Source organism: Nothoprocta perdicaria, unplaced genomic scaffold (genome assembly GCF_003342845.1).
Source record: "Nothoprocta perdicaria isolate Ctin4 unplaced genomic scaffold, notPer1 scaffold_141, whole genome shotgun sequence".
Classification (NCBI taxonomy): domain Eukaryota; kingdom Metazoa; phylum Chordata; class Aves; order Tinamiformes; family Tinamidae; genus Nothoprocta; species Nothoprocta perdicaria.
Window position 1 is genome coordinate 1,362,072 of NW_020454550.1, and position 25,276 is coordinate 1,387,347.

The following is a 25,276-nucleotide window of genomic DNA, read 5'->3' on the forward strand; positions in this document are numbered from 1 at the left end:
GCACCGAGAGGCACTAGAGCTTCTGCTGCAAGTGCGGGGGGATTGTGTGTCCTGGGAGTGAAGTATTTCCAAATGGATGTTGTTTCCATCTTCCTGGGGTCAGGAAGTGGTGTATTTTTCCTTCCTGCCTGTTCTCAGTATTTCCGTGGGTGTTTGTTGTTGGTTGTTTCCAGTCTGTTCTTCCTACTTGGCTGTCATCCTTGGTTTTCTTCTTTAGATTAAAGCTATTGCATGTTAAAGCACATATTGCTGTCCTAATCCAAGGACATTCAAATGCTAGTTTGCAGTAGCTTTTATCTTCTGAAAGTATGAGTAAAACTGCAAGGACCTAGGATTTGTTTTAGATCACTTACCTAAAGATGCTTAGCTTAGGTTTAATGAGGTAATGGGCAAAATTAATTTTTCCATAAACTATACTTTTTTTCATATTTGTTTCTTTCATTTGTTTCTGTTAGAACTGTTAAAAGTATGTGTAAGATAATTATTACTTTTTTTTTTTTTTAATGTATGAAGGTATCTATTAATGAAGATTTGGAGCAGGGGAGAAAAGGAAAGGAAAAAGCAATGGCAAGAAATTATCCCCATAGTCACCTAATTCTTTACCTCCTTCCCTTTCAAATTCCTTGAAGGAGGTTTAACTGTTCAAGGCCAACTCCACCACTTCCCCCAGTTTCATTCAAGTGGCTACACACGTGACAGAGCCCTGGAACAGGCTGCCCAGGGAGGCTGTGGAGTCTCCTTCTCTGGAGACCTTCCAAACCCGCCTGGATGCTGCCCTGTGCCACACGCTCTGGGTGTCCCTGCTGGAGCAGGAAGGTTGGACTAGATGAGCTCTAGAGGTCCCTTCCAAGCTCAGCCATTCTGTGGTGCYGTGATATGTTTTTATTTCCCTCCARTGTGTTTCTTGCTGCTGCTGGGGAGCGAGCAGCTCCGTGCCACACATCGCAGTGCCGCGGGTTGCCCGCCCGCTCCGACCACAGTTCTGCACTGCTTTGCCAGACACAGCTGCCAAGTAGAGCTTAAAGAGACCTTACTGCACCTTAATGAACTGCAAGATCTGCTGTGCTCACCTGGACCCCTATAAAATAAATGTACTTTCAGATCAGTACAATTATTCTCGACTGCTTTTATYGCTGACATCGAGCTCGCCTCAGAGTTAAGAAAGGAATTTTAAAAAGGGAGCAAAAGAGAATCTGGTGCTGTGACACTGCAGGAGAAAGAGAGTTTGTGAAAGGGGCATTTAAGGATCTGCAAGTAGGAAGGAGAAGCCGGGCAGCTTTGGGGAAGGGGCGGTGAAGCCGACAGCTTTGCTCCTCGCTGCTGTCTTTGGGCATCAAGGTTGCCATTTCTGCAGATTAACAAGACCAGCAGCAGCTCAATTGCTGTGTTCTGGCAGATGGAAAAGAAGGGCAACCTCTGCTGTTGTAAGGACTTGGGAGCAGCACTTTAACTAGAAACGATAATTCACCGTTTTTGGCATCAGGAGTCTAAAGATGGGCATCCAAGTCGTGAGTTAAGGACAGAGAAAGTGGCTGATTTCCAAGAACAGCAATGAGCAAATCTGAGCTAGGCCCCGCTCCCAGAAGTCAGTGTCGTTATTTAGATGCCTATTTGGGAATTTCTGTTGGAATGCAAGTTCAGGCACCTRATTTGTAGAAATGGGGTCTTTTTTCGGGGAGGGAATCCTGCAGTGGTTGTGGTGGAGCGAAAGGCTGCGGATCCTGCGGGCTGCTAACGTCTCGGGCAGTCGGCCCTGTGTGTTTTGCTGGTTTATTTTGTTTTGGGGGTTGGTGGGTAGAAGCAAACCTCAGGATATCATGGTTAGTGTTTGGGACTGGAAACTGAAGTTACTCAAAGGAGAATCTCAAGGAATAGCATTAAAAGGTAACCAAGAATTCTTATATCACCTTTTTTTTTTTTTGATGTAAACAAGCGAAAAATAATAGTTTTGTGCTGAAAGCATATGAGCAAGTTTCCTTTGTAAGGAAGAATTTGGTAAAATACCTAAATATTKAGTAGTTTTTTAGTCAGGGAGTAGTGATATGCCTTGCAAGAGGCATGATATCAATACTTACGGGGGGTATGAAAAACTTTTATAAATCAATGAAATTCCATAGCAAAAATGCCTAAACCTGAGGTGGGTTTTAGTCTTTATTTTCTGCTGTCAGGTAAAGAAGCCATTTAGGCCTGAATTGCAGAGTAGTKTTTAGTCTTTCTGCCTTGGATTGGATATATGAGTGGCAAGTGAAGTATTGTGTGTCTTGGATTTTATAGCCCTGGAAGGAGACTGAGAAAGCAAAATGTTCTGTGGACTTGCAGGGCGCCCTACTTAGCATTTCAAGAATCTCCTGCACTTTTCTGTTTTGAAAGGCTGATTTTCTGTGATAGGGCTCTATTCAAAATTGAACTTAGGCTTTAGATCACTTTGTGYTGCAGAACTGTCCTGTCATTCTTACTAATGGAGGAGTTTTATGAAAATCAGTGGTGCCCAGAGACATCAAGAGGTTTTAAAGTCCAAAGATAGCTAAAGATGTGATCTCACTGTGTTTGWTACTTCTTTGAAATAACACTTCTTACAACATGAGGACAAAGACCTAGTTAACATCCTCTTGTTATGCTTCCTATTAATCTCTCCGGTTCTCCAAATAACTGCTTTGTCCTCCCTCTCCTCTTCCATCTTGTCATCTAAGCAACGTAGACATCAACCAAGGAAACTGAGGCAGCTGATGTGTGTCAGGCCAGTGTCATGATGTGTTGCTGCCTGSTAAGAGCAAGCTGAGAAGGTGGTGGTTTTTCTGGAGTGGTAAGGGTTTCTCTTCTGACATGGAAGGGCTTTTCCCCCTCCTTCCCAAAGCTCTCTAGCAGCTTTCTCTCTGCTGAGAACTTCAGCCTTCCAATTTTCACAGTTTTTCTACAGAAGAGTTCTTCTGGGGGGGTTCTCCTGGATTTGGTGGCCTTACATAAGGTGACACTTTGTGGCCTTCTCATGTGCTAGTGGATCCTATCTGATGCTGTTTGCTTTAGCTGAAGCTTTCACAGCTCTCTCAAACCTTTTTGGTAGACTCGATGGTCACCTATCAACATGCAGACTTCCTTTCTTTTTAAATGTAAGCAGTATTGCCAATTTTTGACCAAAGGCCTAGGAGTAGTTTGCATATAGTTCTAATGTATTAATATTTTTGAAGAATTTCATAACATCTTCAAGTTATGTATTCAATAGTATTCTGAGAGTTTGACCAGGGAACAAAACTCACATTTTCTGGCTGAGCTGCAGCCCAGCATCTGATTATGAAAGCCTGAGTCCGCACATGTGCTTAGATACTTAGCTTGAGCAGAAATAGATTGGGCATATCTCTGAGTTTCATCTTGTTAGCAGCCATTGCTTTCATAGTTATTTAATGGTTATTTAATGCTTTTCTTGTTTTGGTTTGGTCTTAAGGGATATAAACATTTACAACTTTTGACGCTACCAGTCATTGCCTGTCAGTGGATTTTCAAATTCTATTCACTTACCACTCTAAAAAGGAGAGCTGTAAGAAACTTAAAGACGGTTTCATGCTCCTGGACATAAGAAGAACGTAATCCACTTGATGTCAGTGACTTATTTAGGTTTACTAACCTCGTGTTTGGGCATACCAGGAGAGTAGGAAAATTCTAATGTAATTTTCAGTGTTTATCTAAGGCCTGCCTTTATATCTTTCAAGGTGAGAGCCTGGGAATTCTCAGGAGTCTTCTGTGTGCCCATAAGAAAGAATCTCCAGCATCTGTTAAAACAAAACAGAATTCTGATGTATTTTGTTTAAAAAAAAAACCAAAAACAACAAATACTTGTTTGCTGAGATTAAATATTTGGACCCTAGGGGGTAAAAGCGCTTTGTAGTTACAGGCCTGAGCGTTTGCAGATGCTGATCCGGCTTGCCCTGGTGTTCAGGGACACTTGCAGATGCTCATCCTGCTTGCCCTGGGCTTCAGGGGCCTTCCCACATTTTTAAAATTGTGTAAGATATGGGACAATTTATTTTCTGTCCGAGGCAGAAAGGCAGAGATAGTAACTGCAGCTGCTGGGTTGTGTTCTTTGCTGTGAAAAGGCTTCTGCTGGATWAAGAGGAGTAGCCAGTTATCTGTTTGTGCAAGTTATTAGCTCCCCAATGTCCTGATTCTCAGTATGAGGAAATGTACTGATTCCAATGTTTCAATACTAACTGCTTTAAATTTTCTGGAAGTTGATGTTCCTCTGAATTGGGAAACTATTCTAATTAGAAAAGGACCCTTGTAGTTGCTGCAGTTGAAGCAGTATTTAATGTTGTGCAGTTATTGGCAGGAGACTTGATGCATTTTCACATGACCCCCTCCGGAACAAAAGCAGATTGTTTCACGCTGTTTTTCTGTTATACAAATGAAATCCTTTTGAAACAACTTCTTTTTCTGCAAGTTCTGGAAATCAACATCAGGAGTAGTTTCCTTCACTGAGTCTTTTTATAATCTACTACGTGATAATATTGGAACAAGAGCTGCTTTGGAGTAGCAACCCTCCAAGGCGAGACATTTGCAGAAAGCTTTTGGCTTTGGAAAGGGCTTTTCCTCTAGTTTGTGAGAGGTTTGAACACTGAATTTCATTCCTGGCCTTCTCATTTAGCCATCTTTGCTATAGGTAGGCATGTTTTGGTTTTGCTTCCCTAGCTGTTCTTGTGTCTGACTTTTTATAGGCTCCACTGAAGGTTATATACTGTAAGTCAGTTATATGAAGTGAATTCAGTTCAAATAMCTGTTATTTTTTTGGAAGTCCTATTCCAATCCGAAGCCTTTTTCTTGGATGTGTGAAGCCGGAGCAAGATGATGGTGATGGTTGAGTGAGGGAAGCAGAGCTGCACAGCTGCATCAATTGCTTTTGGAYCAAAGTAGCAACTGACAGAATGAGTAAGTGGAGATTTCAAACAACACAGTAAATTACCAGCTAGGGAGTTCTTCTCCTGGGGTTATTTATTAGCTGACAGAACATTTTCCACAGCAACCTCCTTTCCCACTCCTCCTTTTCCTTGGAAATTAGGTATTTATAAAATGTCTTCCTGATGKTCATGCTTCTTATGTGGTCTTGATACCAAAGCACCATCTTCTCAGCTACTTTGCATTATTCCTAGATTACCAGCCTGTCAGTGGTGTGGACATTCACCCGCTCACTCGTGATCTGTGTGATGTACTGAAACCAAAATAAAAGTGTRTTCTTGTGAAAAGTGCCCTTATTTTGACTAGTCTCCTTCAGAATTCTTCATGAGAAAATAAAACTAGTGTATGAATCAGGCTGCAAATACTCTGAGGCTTTAAATACTGCCAAGTTCTTGTAATTAAGCTCTTTCGTTTGGTAGTTTCTCGTGACCAAATTCCAAGCAAGTCTCTGTAGTCCAAAACAGCAAAAAGATTTTGTATGCGAAGTTTGGAAGGTCCTCTTCTGTATGTCCATAAGCGCTGTGGAAAAGATGGATTTGATGGTGCAGGTAGAAATACCTGTAAACCCTTGGGCCTGGTGATTTGGGTGGGTGGAGCGAGGTGGAAGAGATGTGGAGCTGCACAAAAGAACTGGGGAATTAAATGCAGATATCCAAGTGTGTTTGGTTACCTTGCCCAAAACCTTGCTAGGCTCTAAACAGAAGAGATGTCGCTTCCAGGTGACCAGGAGCAGAAGAGCTCATACTCATTTAACTTCTGTAAATCAGGAGGCAGTGTTTTTACAGGTCAAAGTGAGATTTTTCTGTAGCTAAACCAAAGAAAACATTTGTGCTCTTCCTTGTTGTTAGTGATTACATGTAAACTTGCCTAATGGTTTCAGTTTTCACCGTGGGTGTGTTGAGAGCTTACGTGGTTTCCTGTATTCTGCCTAGCTAAAAAGTGCTGCTATTATTGCTGCTTCAGTGGGAGGAAACRCTGATAAGTGAAAACCATTACATTAAACTGGGTGTAGTGAATACAGTACAGCTGTAACGATCTGAAGAAGCTGGAAGGGATGCTAGATAGAAAAGAACTGGACTACTTTTTTGATCAAAAAGAAAATGACTGCTTCCCAAAAAGGTTATTTTGTGTACGGTTGATTCTGCCTAGCAGTGAGGGTTATTATTTCTTTCCTGCTTAAACCTTACAGGGATAACAGCAGATTTAGGTGCTGCAGTGTGGCCAGTGCTATCGAAAGTGCTGGCTTGTGCAGGGAGGTGATAGATGGCACTTGAATCCYATGACTTTGCTGATATTTGATGAGTTTTACTTGGCAATGTTTTGCCGTTGAGASAGTTCTGCAACTGGAGCCCTTCATGCCACAAACTGCAATTTTTCCATCCTTGCCTCTGCAACTCTCTCTATCATTCTGTAACGATGGATCTGTTAGTTTAATGGGCTGTTAGTCATAGCTGTAATCAGTAACTTATTCACAAAAGTGTTAGCATCGCCAGTTTTCACTTTTCCTTCCCTTTCTCCTCTACGGTCAAAGATAGCAGCCAGTGCTGCCAGCTACATGGGTTTGTTCATTAAAAATAAGCCTTTTAATGCTTCTTTAAGAATTACAGTGTTATTTTTCTTGAAGTCCAATCCCCCTCTTTGTAAAAAGATCTTGTGCAAATACAGGGTGACATCTTAACTTCAAAATGCAAAACAAAAAAGAACTTGAGGTTAATTTGATTTTAAGCTTCTAGGCATCTAGATACATGATTAAATGCTTCAGTGGGAAATATTGCTCTTATATCAGTGACTTTGTGAGGCTYGAATAAGCTTTCTGTATCTGACACGTGTTAATAAGGCCCAGTGTGTATCTGCAGTTTTTATCCTGTCACGTTTTCTTTGTTAACCCTAGCAGATGGTATTTACATGATAAAAATATTGCTATGAGCTGAAGAACTAACTTTTTTTTCTTCCTCTTTCCATTTCCATAGGTTATAGAATGGAACTTCTGGATAAAACAATCAATAGCTACCTTGATGTTTGGCTTGGACCCAGAGGTAAGCTTAATTTCTTACACTGATTTCTTTAGTGTCTGCAGAGCATCAGGCTTTGTAGCTCTGTTTTACACACACACACACACACACACAAACACACACACACACACACACACACGCGCGTGCATTTATATAAATAAAAGCATGTACTCGATGCTGCTTTTTGATCTTCTGACCTGAAGAGCTGCTGATTTTTCATCTATGAAAAATCATTATAGACTCTTTTATTAACAGTTCAGTGTCAGTGTTGTTAGTTTTACTGAGCTACTTGCTTCAATCTTTGCAGGTTTGTCTTAAACTTGGTAGGAGTTGGATTTTTTTTTAAAGAAAAAAAGCATTATTTGATATTTTTATGATATTTTTACTTGTTGAAGTAATATTCCTGCTCAGGAATTTTCAGTTGAAGAACACGGAATATCTGGAAAGTACTGATCCTTTGCAAYCATGCTTGGGCTTTGGTACATGCGTCACTGGATAAAGAGTCACGAGTGCAGAGCAGAAATTCAGGTCAGCACAAGGAAGAGACTGGAACCAGAATAGGTGATGGCCTCGTGGCCCAGACTCCCATGTAGGAGGTGGACGGTGCTGGCCCGTGTGCCAGCTCTTCCCATTCCTGACCAGGAATGATTTATTTTCTGTATCCTGTATGCAGTGTGCATAGCTAACCCTTATGCTTGTACATATGCTTGTATTTCACAGTGTCATGTGGTATTTCCTGTTTGTTTTTTGTTGTTCAATGCCTTTGTTGTCAGCATCTTCATGCTAAACCTGTTCTAGTCCGAATGTTGTTATATAACTTTCCAGGTGTGATATAAGAATGGTATGCTGGCATGGTGGTAAACTCTAATTATTTCTTATCTTGAAAATACTGAGCCATATTTAACCATAAATGAACCATAAGAATAACAGCTAAGAATTTCTCCCAACTCCACATTTTAAGGCCTCGTTTCTTGTATTCGGGATCCACATTAGACGCCTTTATAACTAAGTCAAGACTGTACATGCCAGTAATACTTAAGCCAAATTATTCATCTGTGGTTTGGTAAATATAATTTGTGTCCTTCTGACTGGCATTTAGTGAAAGGAGTGAACCACCATGGTGTCACTGGCTATTTGCTGTTAAACACAGCGGCTTTGTAGAAAAGCAGAGCATATTTTTCTCAAGTGTTCATCTGAAATGCTCTCATTCTGAGTAGTTTGCATGTTTCTTTATGAGGAATTTACATGATGACAACTAGATTGGTTTGTCACACTGGACTGACTGTTTTGTGTTTCATGGCTGGGGCAAGGAGTCTGAATTGAAAATTTACCAAGTGGCACATACCYAAGTCAGGTTGGGTTAGTACTGACGTGTGGTAGACTGGAAGATAATTGTCAGTAATATCTGCTAATAACCATGAAACTATGCAGTTCCCTCTTAGATTTGGCTGTTTGAGGAAGTAAGGAAAAGCAAAAAGTGTGCAGATGTGCTCTTGGGAAAAGCTGGTTCGAGAGAATCAGAGAGGGGCAAAACTTCCAAGTTTTTCTTTAAATTTAAACGTTTTGGTATTCCCAATGGAGGAAGCCTGTGAATAGAAGTGAGTATTTCAAAATAGTAGTAATAATTTATGAATATATCTGCATTAGGAAGAGGATGATGTGTATTTTCTTTAGCACTTGTGTAAAATCTTGCTATATTACTAAAATCTTACTTGTGAAAGTTGTTCACAATTAACAATTCAGCATTTAATAAAAATATCTGCGTTGTCCTTCCCCTTACAAAATCTAAGTGTTTGTATTTTTGTGTGTTTGTTTTGTTTCAGACCCCAGAGTAAAAGGATGGCTTCTTCTGGAGAACTATTCACCTACCTTTATCTTCTCAATGTTGTACTTACTAATCGTATGGCTAGGACCAAAGTACATGCGGAATAAACAACCCTTCTCGTGCAGGGGTATTCTAGTGGTCTACAACCTTGGACTTACGCTGCTTTCTCTATATATGTTTTATGAGGTAGGAAAAAGGGTTGTTGGGGGATTAATTTGCAGTGTCTATTTTAATTACCTTGTCTTACGTGAAAAATTGTATGTGTGTTGTCCTGCTAAACTTGGGAAAACTTCTACAAAATGTTGTAGGAGTTCTTCAATTTCACTTCTCAGAGGAGAAAACCATAAGCTGATGCAAGGCTGATGCATTTCATACCATTCTTATATACCTTAAACATCTATACAGAGCTTGGTAGCAAATTTCAAATGTCATGGGCTTGCTCAGTGCAAGGGAGAGCAGCTGTCTTGATCTTTCAGCCTCAACGTTATATTCTTTCAGTAGCCCCTCCCTGCCTAGAGCACGAGCACAACTGGATGGTTTTGATTGACTGCATGAAGTACTTGGTAGCAAAACTACGTCTTGCCTTGGAGTGCAAAATTTATTTATTTGAATGTGTTTAATCATGCACATGCTCTTAGTATTTGTTTCACTAGTCTTGAAATAGCTTCCTTTGTGTCCTTCTACTTTTGCTGAAACAATTATATCAGCCTAGTTTGTGAGTCATCTGTTCTTGAAAGTTAAAAAATGTGAGCATTGAAACATGTTTGTAACTTCCTTAGTTTTGACCTCTACTTTCTGTTGATTTAGGCACTATAAACTTTTCCACTTCCTGTAAAGTGACTTAGCTGTTCTTAAACAGAATTGTTATGTTTCTGATTAGAGTGAAAAAGAACAATTATGGCAATATCAAAAAGAATGTGGTCATCAAGCATGTGACTTTAATGTACAGAATATTCTGACTTGCTTTTAACCATAAGCATTTGACCTCTTTGTAAGGAGAGGTTTCATTGTCATCATGAGATTATAAATAGGAACTAAAACTACTAATCTCTGTTGTAGCATTTGTTTGCAATTACATGCAACCTGTAATTCTCCCTTACAGAAAGTTAGTCCTATAGTGTTTTACAAAGTGAATGTTTAGATAGGATATGATTAACTTACTCCTGTTGTACAGTTAAATGTCTAGTCAAAAATTACTTTATTGAATTGGATTACAAAGAAATTTAGTATCTATTGCTGTAGGGTAAGCAGTTTGGTTTTAGTAAGTACTTGGAACAATTTATATTCTTCATTTACTCATTTTTCTCATCTTCTCTCAGGATACTGTAAACGTGTGAGGAAATGTATTCAGAATTTGTATATTGATGTGTTAAATTTGTCACTGAGAGGTGTTGCTGTAAACTTCCTGGGCAACTTCTGCCTTCTGGAGTTTTCAAGTGTAAATGTTTCTTTCATCTGGAGTTTTCAAGTGTAAATGTTTCTTTCAGTTTGGATAAAACTCTCAGTATAGCCAATCTGTTTTCTTCAATACATTGAATAATATTCAGAGTTTTCAAATGGAAATCATTTTAATGTCCTGCCCTGTTACAAAACATGCTGATAAATTTAAACAATGTCAAAGACTTGAACTATTGATCTTAGAAAGGTCTTTGTCTATAGAAGCTTTTCTTGCTAATGTTGAATAGGTTCCCAAGAAAGGACTATTTATTGCATGTTGAGAAACTCCTCCTAGTCAGAGCCAGCTGTATAGCCTTTGTATTGTGAAAGAATAAGACAAGTAAAATACAGCGACTGATAAGGCTGCTGCTTTCTATATAGTGAAATACAGCACCAAAATGTATGTTACATTTAATGTAAACATTATCTGAGTGGAAGTGTTCTCTAGCATTATTGAAAATATGCTTGCCCTTTATAAATGGGAATACAAAAATGTACAACATGATTAAACTCATGATAGTTGCCAGAAAATGTTCCTRTAAGCTAGCTTTCTCTGTAGGCCACATTGGGTTAGAATATAGGCTCTATTATAAACATGCTGTACTGCATCCTGGTTTAGGTAGCAATAACGTGTTAGACTTGAGGGCAAACAATGTTCTGTAACGAGATCCCATGCAAATACCAACACCCAGAGATCCTCAGCAACACAGCAGCAGGCCGGTGGATGTTTCCGGAGCGGCAGCTGAAGGGTTGGCTTGCCTAGGTAATGCTTGGCTTCCTCCATCTTCTTTTCCAACAGGCTGGACATGAGCCATCCGAGTGCCCAGGAAGACCAGCAGCCTCCTGGCTTGTGTCAGAACAGTGTAGCCAGCAGGACCAGGGAGATGATCCTTGAATACAGTGTTCAGTTTTAGGCCCCATGCTACAAGAAGGACATTGAGGAGCTGCAGGGTGTTCAGAGAAGTTCAGTGAAGCTGGTGAAGGTGCTGGGCAGACCTTATGAGGAGCAGCTGAGGGAGCTGGGGTTATTTAGTGTTGAGAAAAGGAGGCTCAGGGGAGACCTTGTCATTCCTTACAGCTACCTGACAGGAGGCTGTAGAGACCTTGTCACTCCTTACAGCTACCTGACAGGGGTCGATCTCTTCTCTAGAATAACTACAGATGGAACAAGAGGAAATGGCCTCACATTGTACCAGGTGATGTTCAGGTTAGACATTAGGCAAAATTTCTACACAAAGAGTGGTGGAACCTTGGGACAGACTGCCCAGGGAAGTGATGGAGTCACCATCCCTGGCAGTGTTCAAGAAATGTGTATAYGAGGCGCTTAGGGACGTGGTTTAGCAGGCAGGATGTCAAAGGGTTTACRGTTGGACTTGATTATCTTGAAGGTGTTTTCCAACCATCATGATTCTGCGACTGTATCTGTATTCACCAGTTGCAGTGCCTCTGTATCCCCCATGGTCATCCAAAGTATATGATAGTTTCACTAGGGTCACATCAGTGACTGAAATTTGGTTTTGAAAGATTAATTAGCTACAACTGCTTCACACTGTAAATCCTCTCTTTCAGGCAAAAATGCTGTAGACCAGCATTCAAGCAGAGGGATGGGAGAGAGGGGATTGCATTTTAATGCTTATGTAACTCCCTGTTCCCTTCCCTGTTGTCACTTCATATTTCAGCTAGATTAGGTTTTCATAGTCCTAGTTTGTGGAAAGTCATAAAGCATCACCTCATATGAGCTCATTCAGTACCCTGTCTGAAAATAAACTGGTTTAATAGCTTGCATATGACGTACCTGAAATCCTGCTTTGGAGTTTTTGCTCAGTTATAGCTGTGGTGGTGGTTCAGACCATGCTTCATAGTATCCCAACTTTAGTTTAAATTCATATGACAAATGCAAGATATTAAAGGGAAGAGCCCCCCAGCTGGGATGAGAAACCTGGCCCACCTGGGATTCTGGCCTTAACATCTGAATGTAAAAATGAATATTTTTACATCATGAGATATGCATAGTTTCACCTATTGTATAGCTATATCATTTAGTCTCCTGGTGCAGTGAATGTTGTACTAGATGTTACTGGGAGAGAGCAGGGCATGCAAAGCTTTTCTGGCACTTGCAGTACAGATAAAAGAACTCAGGAGCAATATGACCGAATTTTAAAATGAGTAGAAAATCTTGTACCTCTCACTTGGGATTTCTGGCTGGTGGGTTTTTTACATGCTTATTGTAAATTATTCAGGATGACACAAGAGTGGTGTGGCAACACGGACTTGGGAGTAGTGGCTGTGCCTATCCCAGGTGGTTATGAAGGCTGGGCAGACTCAGGAGGCCAGGAGACATTAGGACAAAGTGAGCAGCGTTGCACTTACTTTAGAAATGATGATTACTTCAGAAAGAGGGGGAAATAGCTGTTTGTAGAGTATCTATAACTAGTGTGATGCTCATGTAGGGTTTGATTTGGACCTCTATGGTGTTAGCTTAGGAAAAGCCCCCAATTTACTACAAAAAATGCTGCTGCATGTGCAGTGGGGAAAGGAGCCTCTGAAGCAGAACCCTCCATCCTGGGCCTGTCTGYGAGGAGACATGCATAAGTTCCTGAAGGGAGAATGCAGGGAAGAAGGGGACAAGCTCTTCTCATTGGTGGCCAGTGATAGGACAAAGGGAAATGGTTATACGTTGAAACACAGGAAGTTCCATCTCCAAGTAAAGAAGAACTTTTTTACTGTGAGAGTGACAGAGCCCTGGAACAGGCTGCCCAGGGAGGTTGTGGAGTCTCCTTCTCTGGAGCTCTTCAAAACCCGCCTGGATGCCACCCTGTGCCCCCTTGCTCTGGATGTCCCTGCTGGAGCAGGAAGGTTGGACTACGTATCTCTAGAGGTCCCTTCCAACCTTGAACATTCTGTGACTCTGTGAGACRTTAAGGCCCATCAGGTCTGTGCAGGCAGTGAAGTTGCAGCAAAACCTCGGTCATGCAGCTCTTTCCTGTCCTGTTTCTTTCTCAGCAGGTCCCGAAGTCCTTATCTCTCTTGAGAGGTGATTATATTAATAAAAAGATAAAATTATCTATTTTTGGAAGCACAAACCTGTCAACTTCTGCTGCTTTTCACCTTAATCAAGTTCTTTTCTGAATCTTGTAAAGTTATCGCACGTTTSCAGTGTGCTGCAGCACTGGGTCCCTTATCGGTCCATTCCCAGCGAGTCTCAGGTTTTTATTGTGGAAACACGGAATCCTGCCCTTCCCACAGCTAGTGCAGACTGGTGTTAGTCTGCTGGGTTAATTTGGGCAGCAGCTCTGATGGAAAGCACATGCCACATCATTCTAAATAATTCAGTAGCAGAATTACAAAAAAAAAAAAAAAAGTATTATAAAAATTAAAATTTCAATGCAGGAGAAGGAAGTAAGAGCACAAAAGCAGCTTCCAACTGTAGGGTTTCCCCTGGAGCCAGATGATCTTTTAAAAACATTGGCTTTGAGAGCCATTTTAATTGGATTATGGAGTAGCTGTGTGGTTGGGTTTTTTTTTTTGTTGTTGTTCTTTTAATCAACATACTCAGCTGCTCCAAAAGGTTGTGGTCAGCCATTTCTAGACAGGTTACTTCCTCCAGAGAAATTAATTCAGGTTGTGATCTTGATGCCACCAGCAGTCCGCGTCCGTGCAGGGCCAGCCCGGATGCCGTGAGGAGCACGAGCACCTGGGCACGATGCGACCTGCCCAACYGTGGCCATCAGGAGGGTGAGAAACCCTCCCTGTGGGCAGGCAGCTCAGCGGTGGCGTGAGCAGTAACCACCGTTCTGCCACAGCGATTTAAGCGCCCGTGTATTTTGATTGTCTCTTAGGGCAGGTTTACGGCTCACTGGGGCTGTACCCTCAGCTGCGTAACCGGCGGGTCCGCTTGGGAATGGCGTCTCGGTGCCGCCAGCAGGGCCCGTGTTCTGGAGCCTTCCGGCCCTGCCGCATGTCTGGCGGGTGCAGGAGATAGAGGCGTGGGACAGGTGGGTTACTGAGGAAGCGCATCAGCTGCTAGGGATGTAGAGAATCATGGAGTGGTTGAGGTGGTTGAGGTTGGAAGGGACCTCCAAAGATCATCTAGTCCAACTCCTCTTCTCCAGCAGGGACGCACAGGGCACAGGGCAGCATCCAGGTGGGTTTGCAAGATCTCCAGAGAAGGAGACTCCACAACCTCCCTGGGCAGCCTCTTCCAGGGCTCTGTCACTCTCACAGGAAAGAATTTCTTCCTCATATGTTGCACAGGGCAAGGTTGGTGGGCTGTGGTAGTGACTTTTGTGCACATAGGCCCTTTAAGTAAGATTGGGGGTTTGGTTTGACCACCATGGCAGTAAGAGTATATAGCATATAATTCTAGCATATAGGATATGATATATCCTAGCATATAGTATGCATTTCTGGAAATATATGAGTGCTGAAGTTAGTCGTGTCCCTACTGATGCCTTTACCCTTTAGAGAAGAGGGATCAGTCTAAATGCCTTCAATTTCATTATGCTTTACATGGTGAACCGAGATCCTTTATGGTAAAGGCTGTTTAGGTTTTGCTGTAGCCGCCTTTCTCTGGAGAAATTTAGGGAATGAAGGATTACTGACTGAAGCTGAGCCCCACTATCTGGAGTGATTACAGTATAAACACTGTGATTATTCTTTCATTTTTAACATTTCCTTGAGCTGTGAGAATGGTATCAAAGCACCTGCAAGCTCTCAGCGACCCAGTTGGTCGTTGATGGTCTGATGGACCAGCAGGCGCCCCAGGAGCTGCCCGAGGGTGTGAGAACAGCTTCAGATGGGTGCCTGGTGCTTTGTCATGGTGTTGCTTTTAAACTGGGGTGTTTGCAGTAGCCCCTCTTCCCTTATGGAAGTGGTAAGAGGTCCTCTTCTGTCTGCAGTCTGCTGCTCGAGCAGAGCAAGTGCCTGGGTTCATGACCCATGTGCAAGATTGGCCTGCTAATAGTGATTTCCCTCCATTTCATGAGATAATTCCAGGTCTGTATGTTGTGGAATAACTAAATATTTATATATATTCATATATATATATATATATATATATACACACACACCCACACACAGAGGCGATAATTCAATCTCAGAAGGTCAAAAATAATGACCCAGGATAGCTATTTTAAAAGCTATTTCAGGGGGGAAAGGAGCTATCAAAGGAATAACATTAAGAAAAGGCAAGCCATTAAAGTGATAACCTTTATTGTACCATTCAGAGTTAGTTTCCCATTCACACTTCTGGGCAGCCTTTAATACTACCAGTTATATTCTTTAATGAACTGATCATTTTAGAATGAATTTTAGAATCATTTAGAATTTAGAAATTCAGAATTTTAGAAAACAAAAAGTTTTTCACCATGGCTATGGAACATTCTTGTTCATTCTGCAAAAATGTAGCTAAGGCCACAAATGGCCTTTTGCTCTGGATACCTGTCTCTGTTTTAAAAAAACATAAATGCATTTTTGAGGATAGCTAAGAATGATCTAAATTTACTACTTCTAATGCTATTTCACAAGGGAAAAATCATTACATACAACAACAAATGATTTCTTATAGCATGGTATTAGTTTAATAGAAGCAGAGGAGGAAGATTTTTGGAAAGCTAGAAGACAGAATCACCAGTGTCCCTCACCTCCTGCCTTTTACTTATTTATTTTCCTTTTAAAATACTTTTAAGTGAACTGGAGTAAAAGCCCCAGCACGTTGCAGCATCTCCTGGCATTTGGTGTGCCAGGAAGGCAGGCAAAGGCACGTAGTGCAGAGGCAGCCACTTCTACTGCAAAGGTTGTAATGTACTCAGTGAATTACTGAAAAATAAACACTAAAGAATCAAAATACAGCAAAACATCAGTTGTTAGTTGATACAGCAAAACATCAGTTGTTAGTTGTTGTGGATAGCAAAGGTGAAGATTTGTTCTGTCATTAAAATGAAAGAAGCATTGTTATAAATTTCCTTTAAAACACATTTTTTCTCCCCCCAAAATAGAGGAAAAATGTATTTATTTATTTATTTATTTATTTATTTGTGGTTGTCCTTTTTTTTTTTTCAGAAAAGAGATCATCAGCTATAAGAGAAAGATATTTCTTAAGAATTTGTCCAGAATAGGCCTGTGTAAACACATGCACACACAATATTGTCAGTTGGGAAGTTGGGATAAGATGGTACCTCTTGTTTTTCCAGCACTGGAAGAACTTCTGTTAATTTATCCTCTATTTGCTAGTACAATTCAGTTATTCCTTGGAGCTTTAAGTCAACCTAGCTCCTAGGAGCTCCTAGCTCCAAAATTCCATGTTCAGATATCTGTGATTCCCTCAATACCAGATGTCTCAGCTGTGGTTTGAAGGTACCACGGGGTGCAGCATTTTCATCTAATGACATGTTATTCTTTGATCTTGTCAGCTGGTGACAGGAGTATGGGAAGGAGGATACAACTTCTTCTGCCAAGATACGCACAGTGGAGGTGAAGCTGATATGAAGGTAATGTAATCATGAGTTATAGTTAACATTTCAGGTTGTCTCCTTGTATCTAAGTGGTGAGCACAACAGTATTGATTATATGGCTTGTTCAGACTGTGCTTATTTTTCCTGTACAATTCAATGGGAAAAGTATAGTGAAACATGATAGTTAATCTATAATATRTCCATATGTTTACAATTTCTGTAGATAATCTGTAAATTTTCAAGTGTTTCCTAGCTGTAAAAAGGGAGTTCAGTCTTGGTATTCAGTCTGTAACCAACCACTGGTTCCTGATCACTGTTAGATGCCTCCTTGCAGACAGTGCTGCAGTAGCAGCTGTGGTTAAATATCCTCTCCTGTTTCTCCCAGGACACCCYAGGTGCACAGGAGTAACCTCACAAATGGTTCTTTGTCACCCTTCTCTTCTCATATGTAGCTGTAACTTTGTACCCAAGTCTCTCTTGGAGAAACCTGAGACAATAGTCTGAAGTGTTAGAGAAGACCTCAACAGAGAGTCTTCAATCTCAGAGTAGTACAAGACTGGGAGTTTGGATTTCAGTTAGATAGTGAAAGAGTTAAGAGCTCCCRCAATGTTTGTACAACTTTTAAAACTTGCTTCTCGTTCTTCAGATCATACGTGTGCTCTGGTGGTACTATTTCTCCAAACTGATTGAATTCATGGATACCTTCTTTTTTATTCTGCGGAAAAATAATCACCAGATCACTGTTCTGCATGTCTATCACCACGCGACCATGCTGAACATCTGGTGGTTCGTTATGAACTGGGTGCCTTGCGGTCACTGTAAGTACTGGGGCGCCGTGGGGACTGCTTGAAACAAAGGCCTTGCTTGGCTTTTGTTTAGCCAAATCAGACGTCTCTGGTACCTTTAGCTGCAGGATTTGTTCTGTCTGATGCTAAGCTGCTTTGTGGAGCTGCAGCTGAAGCTTATAGGTATTAAGCTTTTTTATAGGTGTAAGCTAACTTGTAGAGTGGCTTTGAAAAGACAGGCTAGGTTTGGTTTGAAAAATTTGCTGGASTGGCAGCTGTTATTTATCAGCTGCAGGAACTCACCTGTTAGCCTTGTTTTCACATTTGTTTGTAGTAGTTAAAAACTATAATAAATAAAACAATATATTTCCCCAAGTCAGGTCCAGAAGCTTCGTTTAGCATCAAGATGGCTAGTAGTGACTCCTGTCCTTGAATGTTCAAGCTCACTTGTGATGTTAGCTTTCTTAAATTAATCTTATTATCCCACTAACAAATGATTTCAATCAAGATCTTGCCCCAGAGCACTACTGAATGCTTCCTGAATGGAAGATTTTGCCTTTATTCTTGTCTTAAGTACTGCTAACCTCTGGTGATCTCTCTTTGACTCTTGAAGTTGCTCGCTTTTAGCAACTGCATTAATGTAGTTGTGTTCACATGCGCAGCTCCCAGATAGGGGCTCTGCTGAAGCCAGTAAGAGAAGCTTGCCACAAATTCCGTGGATCGGAAGCAACGGCAGTGCCGGCCCCAAAGCCGGATTGCTCAGGACTCTGCTTTCCGAGCCAAGCAAAATAGGAACTTGCCTTTGTTTTGTGTAGTCAGCACAACAGTGACTAATGTTTAACTTGCAGAAAGGAAGCACAGTCTGGTCTAGAGAAGCACAGTCTGGTCTAGAGAAGCCAGTCCCTGTTTATAGAACGGTCAAGAACGCAAGGGCCTGGGCTATCTTAGGTTTGAGTGGTCTTGAAAATACTTATGTTTTTATTCCTGGTGATACTTTTTTTTTTTTTTCTTTCCAAGCTTTGTTTTCTGCTTGGTCATATAGGTACTATGCAGCTTTGTGCTAAGCTAGAATTTAAGTTTCTTTAATGACTAAATATGTTGAAAGCAGGCAAAAAAAAAAAAAAAAAAAAAAAAGGTTAACTTGCAGTTTCAGAAGGTACCTGCTGGTTTTGGTTATAAATGACAAAAGAAGCCCTAAGCTGGCTGGAAGTGAAATAAGCCTAAAATTCAGTTGGTGGAGCTGTTAGTTGCTGGGCATGTTTACCTCCCTCCTTGGATTTAGCTTCCTCAGTTCCCGTGGAACATGGGTGGAAGATGCAGGAAAGAATAAACAGAAAGTAGAATAAGAGGGTAGTATAAAGTACACAGATACAAAGCTTCTCAGCTACTCAGTTGTGTTAACAGAAATACAATGAGGGAAGTAGCCTTTTTTTATAGTCTTGGTTCTCAGAGAAATCATATTTGAAATAGCTTCACTTAGAAATTGTTTTGACAGTTTCCATATAACAGTGTGTGCCTGTTCCTGAAACGCTCTTTCTTCCTGCTTTGCCATTGCAGCCTACTTTGGTGCCACGCTGAACAGCTTTATCCATGTCCTCATGTACTCCTACTACGGCTTGTCAGCGGTTCCAGCCATGCGGCCGTATCTGTGGTGGAAGAAGTACATCACTCAGGGGCAGCTGGTGAGCCTGTCTGCTTGCATTCCCATGGGGATCTCCTCGTCTTTGCCGCGTTAAAAATCCTGGCAGCGGGAAGGGGGAAGCTGAAAGGGAGAAGGGAGCAAGGACAAATACCTTCTTATTTCTCTAAGTGTCTAAATTGCCATAGAAATCCAGGCTTTGCACCTGCAGTGAGTACTGATTTGGGGATGGTAGGGACTGAAAGTGGGTTTGAATTAGTGCTGAGCAGGTTAGCAGGATCTTTCTCTCCATTTTTATGCCAGGCCTAATCAGGAGCTGAAGCGCTGGGTTTTCTGTGACCCTCCGACTGGAGGGAGGGAGAAGCTTTTCTTCCACGTTGGTTTTAGTCTCAGCATTTGTTGCTCAGGCTGATGTTGGGATGACAGAAACTGAATGTGCCCCAGCGCATGGCTAACAAGGCCCTTCTTTTAGTCCAAGGGGACAATGACYTTTTTGTCCCATTTTTGTATGCAGTTGTAAATGGTTTATTAAAAACTGTTCAATATTTCTGTTCTCCTTCTGCACTTTAAATAGGCAGATTTTTTTCACTTGTAATTCTGTGTTKGCCTCCTCACATCCATTTGTATTGCTTCCTGTGGGTACAGTGGTGAGGCCTGGGAGCTGTGAGGTGAAGTGAAATCAAGCAGTGTGGCACACGCTGTGGTAATACTGCATGCCAAACATGTTTCAGTGGGTATAGTGTCTGAAAATTCAGTTCTGGGCACCCCAGTATAGGAGGGACGTGGAGCTKCTGGAAAGGGTCCAGAGAAGGGCAACCAGGATGATTAAGGGAATGGAACATCTCTCGTATGAAGAGAGGCTGAGTGAGCTGGGCCTGTTTTCTCTGGAGAAGAGACGGCTCAGAGGGGAYATGATTAATATGTATAAGTTCAGGAAGGGAGAATGCAGGGAGGAAGGGGACAAGCTGTTCTCACTGGTGGCCAGCGATAGGACGAGGGGTAATGGCCACAAGCTGGAGCACAAGAAGTTCCGTCTCCAGGTGAGGAGCAACTTCTTTMCTGTTAGGGTGACAGAGCAGTGGAACAGGCTGCCCAGGGAGGTTGTGGAGTCTCCTTCTCTGGAGGTCTTCAAAACCCGCCTGGATGCCACCCTGTGCCACATGCTGTAGGTGTGCCTGCTTGAGCAGGAAGGTTGGACTAGATGATCTGTAGAGGTCCCTTCCAACTTTAAATATTCTGTGAATCTGTGAAAATGCCCCCCCCCAAAAAGTACACAGATGTTTTTTCTTCCCTCTTTTATAGATGGACTAAACCTTAAACCTGTTCCTCCTTGCTGTAGGATCACTGCAGAGTGCGAGTGTCCCAGGGTGCAGGTGGCTCCTCTGGCTCTTGTCATGGCCAGTCTCACTTCCCGTCACGGGGCCCTGTGCAGAGCTGTCACAGCAGCATAATAGCAGGATAGAGCTGGTTTTCACTTTTAAATACACATTCCCTAACCTGGTAATTCCTGTTGGGATGAAACTTGCCAAAAGTTTGCTCCACAGAGGTAACTGAGGATAACTAAGCAGAAGGTCTTTCAAACCACACTGCTTCCCAGCCCCTTGCATCATATATGTAGTCTTTACCCCCCTCAAAATCTTCCACTGGAGCCCTATGTTGGGCAGCTTTGCTATCTGGGAGGGGATCACGGGACCTGCGTGCAGACCCCCCAGTCTGTGGCACTTGGAGCAATGAGCTAAAATGGAATAGTGTCAGTCGAATAAAAAGACTTAAACAACATAGTACCGTGACCTGAATGTCTGCTGAATCACATCTACATCAATAAGACTTCCAGAGAAGATAAACTTGTCCAAACACAAGGACATATGCCAGCAGGACATATTTTGATTGTTTGGGAAATAACTAATGATATTTTGGACAGCAGTAGTCTTTTGCCTTCTTGCATTAGTGTGTTCCATCTTCTCTTCTTTTTTTCTCTCTCCTCAGACTCAATTTGTCCTGACAATCTTCCAGACCAGCTGTGGTGTTGTTTGGCCATGTGCATTTCCTCAGGGGTGGCTGTATTTCCAGATCTCTTACATGATTTCTTTGATTATCCTCTTCACAAATTTCTACATCCAGGTAAAAGCAATATTGATTTTTTTTTTTTTTTTTTAACATTCCACTGATTGCATCACCTTGGAAAGCTGCTTTATGGAAAGTAATGCTTGCGATGCCGCTTTTCTTCTAGGAACTTTTTTTTAGTGCTGTATTTGTATATGTTTATATTTGTTGAGATGTTTTTATTTATCCAGGGAAACCTCCCAAACGTTCAACATTCAAAAGTATGGTTTTGGTTCACTTGTACAGGAATTTGTTTGTATTTCCATATGGAAAAACAGCATTTTGAAATGTGTTTCTAAGCAGCATATTTCCTGCCTGAACAGGTCCAGACTGAATGTGTGTTGTTCTGAGTAGATGATAATCAGATTCTGTGTGAAGATGTATTTCAAACATCTTATTAAAAAAAAAAAAAAAAAATCCAGCCAAAGTAACATGCAACCACCCAAACAAGCCAACCAATTCTGTTAGATATTTGAAAAGTCTTCTGAAAGATGCAAATATTTCAGGTCTGGTAATACTGACTTTAAGGGGAAAATAGTAATCTTTCTTTTCTAATCTTCTGGCTCTTAAAATCAGTCCTTCGGTTTATGTCACTGAYTGCATATGAACAGGCTGATTAAACATGGTCATATATTCCAAATGCTGTTTTTCAATATTTTTCATCATTTTTTTTCTCGTATTTTAACTTCTAAACATTTAATCTCTCTCTTCATGCAAATACTTTGGGAAACATGTTCTTGTCAGGCTGCTGAGTGCCTGTGACAAGGATTAATTCCTGTGTGCTTCTCCCTATGTGTTTGTGTGTGGTTGTTTCTTGGTGTGCTGAGCCTCCCTCCTCCTGGTACGTTTTGCTTCTTTCTTGCTTTATGTCTCAGATGGTGCAAATTTACTTCACATTTCTGCCCCTGAAACATCCCTAATTATTCTTGTTGACCCGTTTCTAGTCTTGGCATTGTCATCCATACCGTGACCTGTAGTGCATTAAACCTCCTTCCACGCTTGTCATCTCGAGTATATTCTTACAGTGTATTCTGCTCACAAAAATTCTTGCTTCCTCCTAATTTACTGTTAACACAATACTGCCAGTGCTACCATCGTGCTACCAGTCCTTTTTCCTCTCCTGTGAACCAACTCCCTGATTATGAAGAATGAAACACATAGCTTCAAATACAAAATAAAAAATAATAAGCTTGTTAGACTTTGCCATCAGCACAGGGTCTTTAAAAATGATGGAAGCAAGTTTGCCTCTGTTTCTTGAATTACTGTGAGGAAGTGGTTATTTAGCAAAATAGCACCGCACAGTATTTAAGCAAAACCATGTGTCTTTCTGTACATTCTAGACTTACAACAAGAAGGCATCCTCGAGGAGGAAAGAGTATCAGAATGGCTCTACAGCCACTGTGAACGGGTACACAAACAGCTTTTCTTCCCTTGAGAACAATGTGAAACAACGAAAACAAAGGAAGGATTGAAGACCAAACTGAAAAACCATTTTGATACCCCCAACAACAAAATCATCTGATTGTAAGCACAATAAGAGTTGTGCACTAATACTCTAATGGCTACTGTAACTATTCCTGCCTAGAATAGTGTGATTTATGTAGGACTTAACCAGTGCAAACACCCTAGAAACTGTATGCAGAATATAAAAGTAGGTTAAAGTTTAATAATAATTCTGGGCTGTCACTGACCCTGCTATAGACTGTGGAAGGGAGTATTGTAGTATATGACACTGCTGTTGCCTTACTAGTCAATATGATAGGTGCTGAATTATGATTCACAATTTGAAAACACTGTAATCTAAACTCCATTTTTTTACTGTAGATTATGCATGTGATTGTAGAGGTAATTTGTACGATGCTGGTTTCAGTAGATAAACACACATGCCTTAAAAAAAATAAAAAGCAGGGCCCAAAGCTTACTACTGGTTTAAAAATGATGGTGTGTTTCAACTTTTGGTTGATTGACTTTTTATTAAAAAGTCATTTAGAAGAATCCATTGATCATTTTACTGTTCTGTATGTGATACATGGTGTTAGGTATCTCCTACGTGATACAGTGAAATTGGAAATGGCACATTTAGTTTTGTATATTTGGCTTTATCTGACTAAACAGTCACAAACCTGATGGAAAAGTTATTTTACCTTTTTAATAGATCTTATTTTTTTATTTGAACTATGTCACTTATGTAAAATTAATTGGCGCTTATACAGTCCAGTAAGACGTAAGTATTGTCGCTTAGAGTATATACAGGGTGGACCCATCTTTTTTTCTTCTCTTTCTTTTCTTATTTCTGAGAATTGTTTCATGCTAATTGAAGAGTGGTTTTTAATATGGGAACTGGCAGAGTTTCAAGTGTTGTTACCACAGCCATATCCACATTTTAGGAGCAACTATGTAAGTCTGTAACATATCCAAAAATGAATTTACAAATGGAGATAGAAAGATACTTTTCTGATGGGATTGTTTGTATTTAAGTTGGTATCCGTACTGTTCTTTGTATTGCATATGTTCGTTTTTAAAATGTGCCTCGCAAAAACAATTTTTTCCCCAAAAAAGCAAAATTAAACAGTCTTAAGTTATACCTGATGTTTTTTAAATGTTRCTGAAATGTGCTGGAGGTGAGCGTGTGTTTCTGTAATGTGAGTTGTGTATGTCACCTGTAATGTTTTGGCTTGTTATCTGAAGATTTGTTTAGAGAGCTGTTAAAATTACTCCTTACTGTAAAATCTTGCCTTGCACACCCGAGGAGTCAGTTGCAAAAAACAATATCTATTGCTGGTATGTTATTATGGCATCTCCTCGGTGGAGTTTGGCTTATGGATATCTGATTCATTAAGCTCTGAAAAATTAAATTGTGCACGACATTTCTGTTGATCATCACTCAAGCTAAACTATTTGTTTTTGATATTTATATAAAAGCCAGTTTTAACTTGTTTATTTTTTTAATCTTTTTTTTTTTTGCACATCTCTTAGGGAGTTAATAAGTTCTACCAGCGTTGTGAGGTTTCATTCCTTGTTTTGAAGGAGACAGTGTCTGTTATGTTTACATTATCAAAGCTTGTGTGTGTGTCTTCATTTCTAGGTACTGGTTTGCAGAGTCTTTACATAGCTCAGTACAGCAGCTACAGTGTTCAAAATAAGCTGTCTAAATGTGCTAGAAATAAACCCTTGGCTCATCTGAATATCCCTACGTTGTTAATGTTTGACATGGCTTAATCATTAAAACGCTTTCGGTGATCCCTGCCTGAATTCCATAGTGGGTTTGTATATAATCTATGTAAGGTCAGGMAGGAATTGTCCTTTTTCGTATATAATCTATGTAAGGTCAGGCAGGARTTGTCTTGGTGGAGGGACACGCTGCAGATATTTAGAGAAATTTAACAAATCAGAGATTCAGTATCAGATTTCTTACAGAAAACTTTGGTCATCACTGAGCAGTTCAGTTCTGCTGCCTGGCTGTGGAAGCGGCTCCCTGGCTGCGGAACAGCCTGGAGGACTCAGTGCTGCAAACCAAACTSTGTGGGCCGAGAGGGACCTTCTGCATGAATTTCCCTGTCTTTTTTCTAGTTTATAGACTCTTAGTACAAGAAGCCTAGTCCCAGGACACGGGCTTTGCGTTGTGCTGGGAAGGTGCAGAGGTTTCACGTTGGTCTGGTCTCTTCTGGGAGGCAGCCCCAGGTTCCTGAGGCATCTGCTGGGAAAGGCACTTGCTCCTGCACGTAAAAATGAACTGTGAAAGTGAGTGTCTTTCTGAGCGAGGTGGATGTGTTTTGAAGGTTGCTGAGGACCACACAGGCAGAGTGCAGATGCTCAGCAAAGCCACAGAGGGCACGTAGGAGGTAGAAGCTGAAATGCCAGCGTGGAGCTCGTGGGGAGCCAGGGCTGCGGCGCTCCGAGCCTGGCCGCCAAGGTCAGCGGTGCTGCCGAAACGTGATTGTTCAGGGTGGTTTTCATTTAGGATCGTTGCCACTGCATAGACCTTTCACTCCGTCCAGATCTGCCAGGGCATGCGGTCTCGTGAACCTGTGYGGTTGGGTTTGGGTTGTGTCTTGGGGCTGGCTTGGTGGCCTGCAGCA

General features: G+C 41.2%; 1 protein-coding gene across 1 annotated transcript; it reads left to right on the top strand.

Moving 5' to 3' along the window:
- The first annotated feature begins 1,071 nt into the window (after positions 1–1,071).
- On the top strand, positions 1,072–24,092 carry ELOVL5 (ELOVL fatty acid elongase 5). The gene is made up of 8 exons (XM_026034277.1): positions 1,072–1,091; positions 6,915–6,980; positions 8,780–8,967; positions 16,629–16,706; positions 17,317–17,488; positions 19,013–19,137; positions 21,081–21,215; positions 22,538–24,092. The coding sequence occupies exons 2-8, from the start codon at positions 6,923–6,925 to the stop codon at positions 22,667–22,669; spliced, it is 888 nt and encodes a 295-aa protein (XP_025890062.1). The 5' UTR covers positions 1,072–1,091; positions 6,915–6,922; the 3' UTR covers positions 22,670–24,092.
- Positions 24,093–25,276: the final 1,184 nt, after the last annotated feature.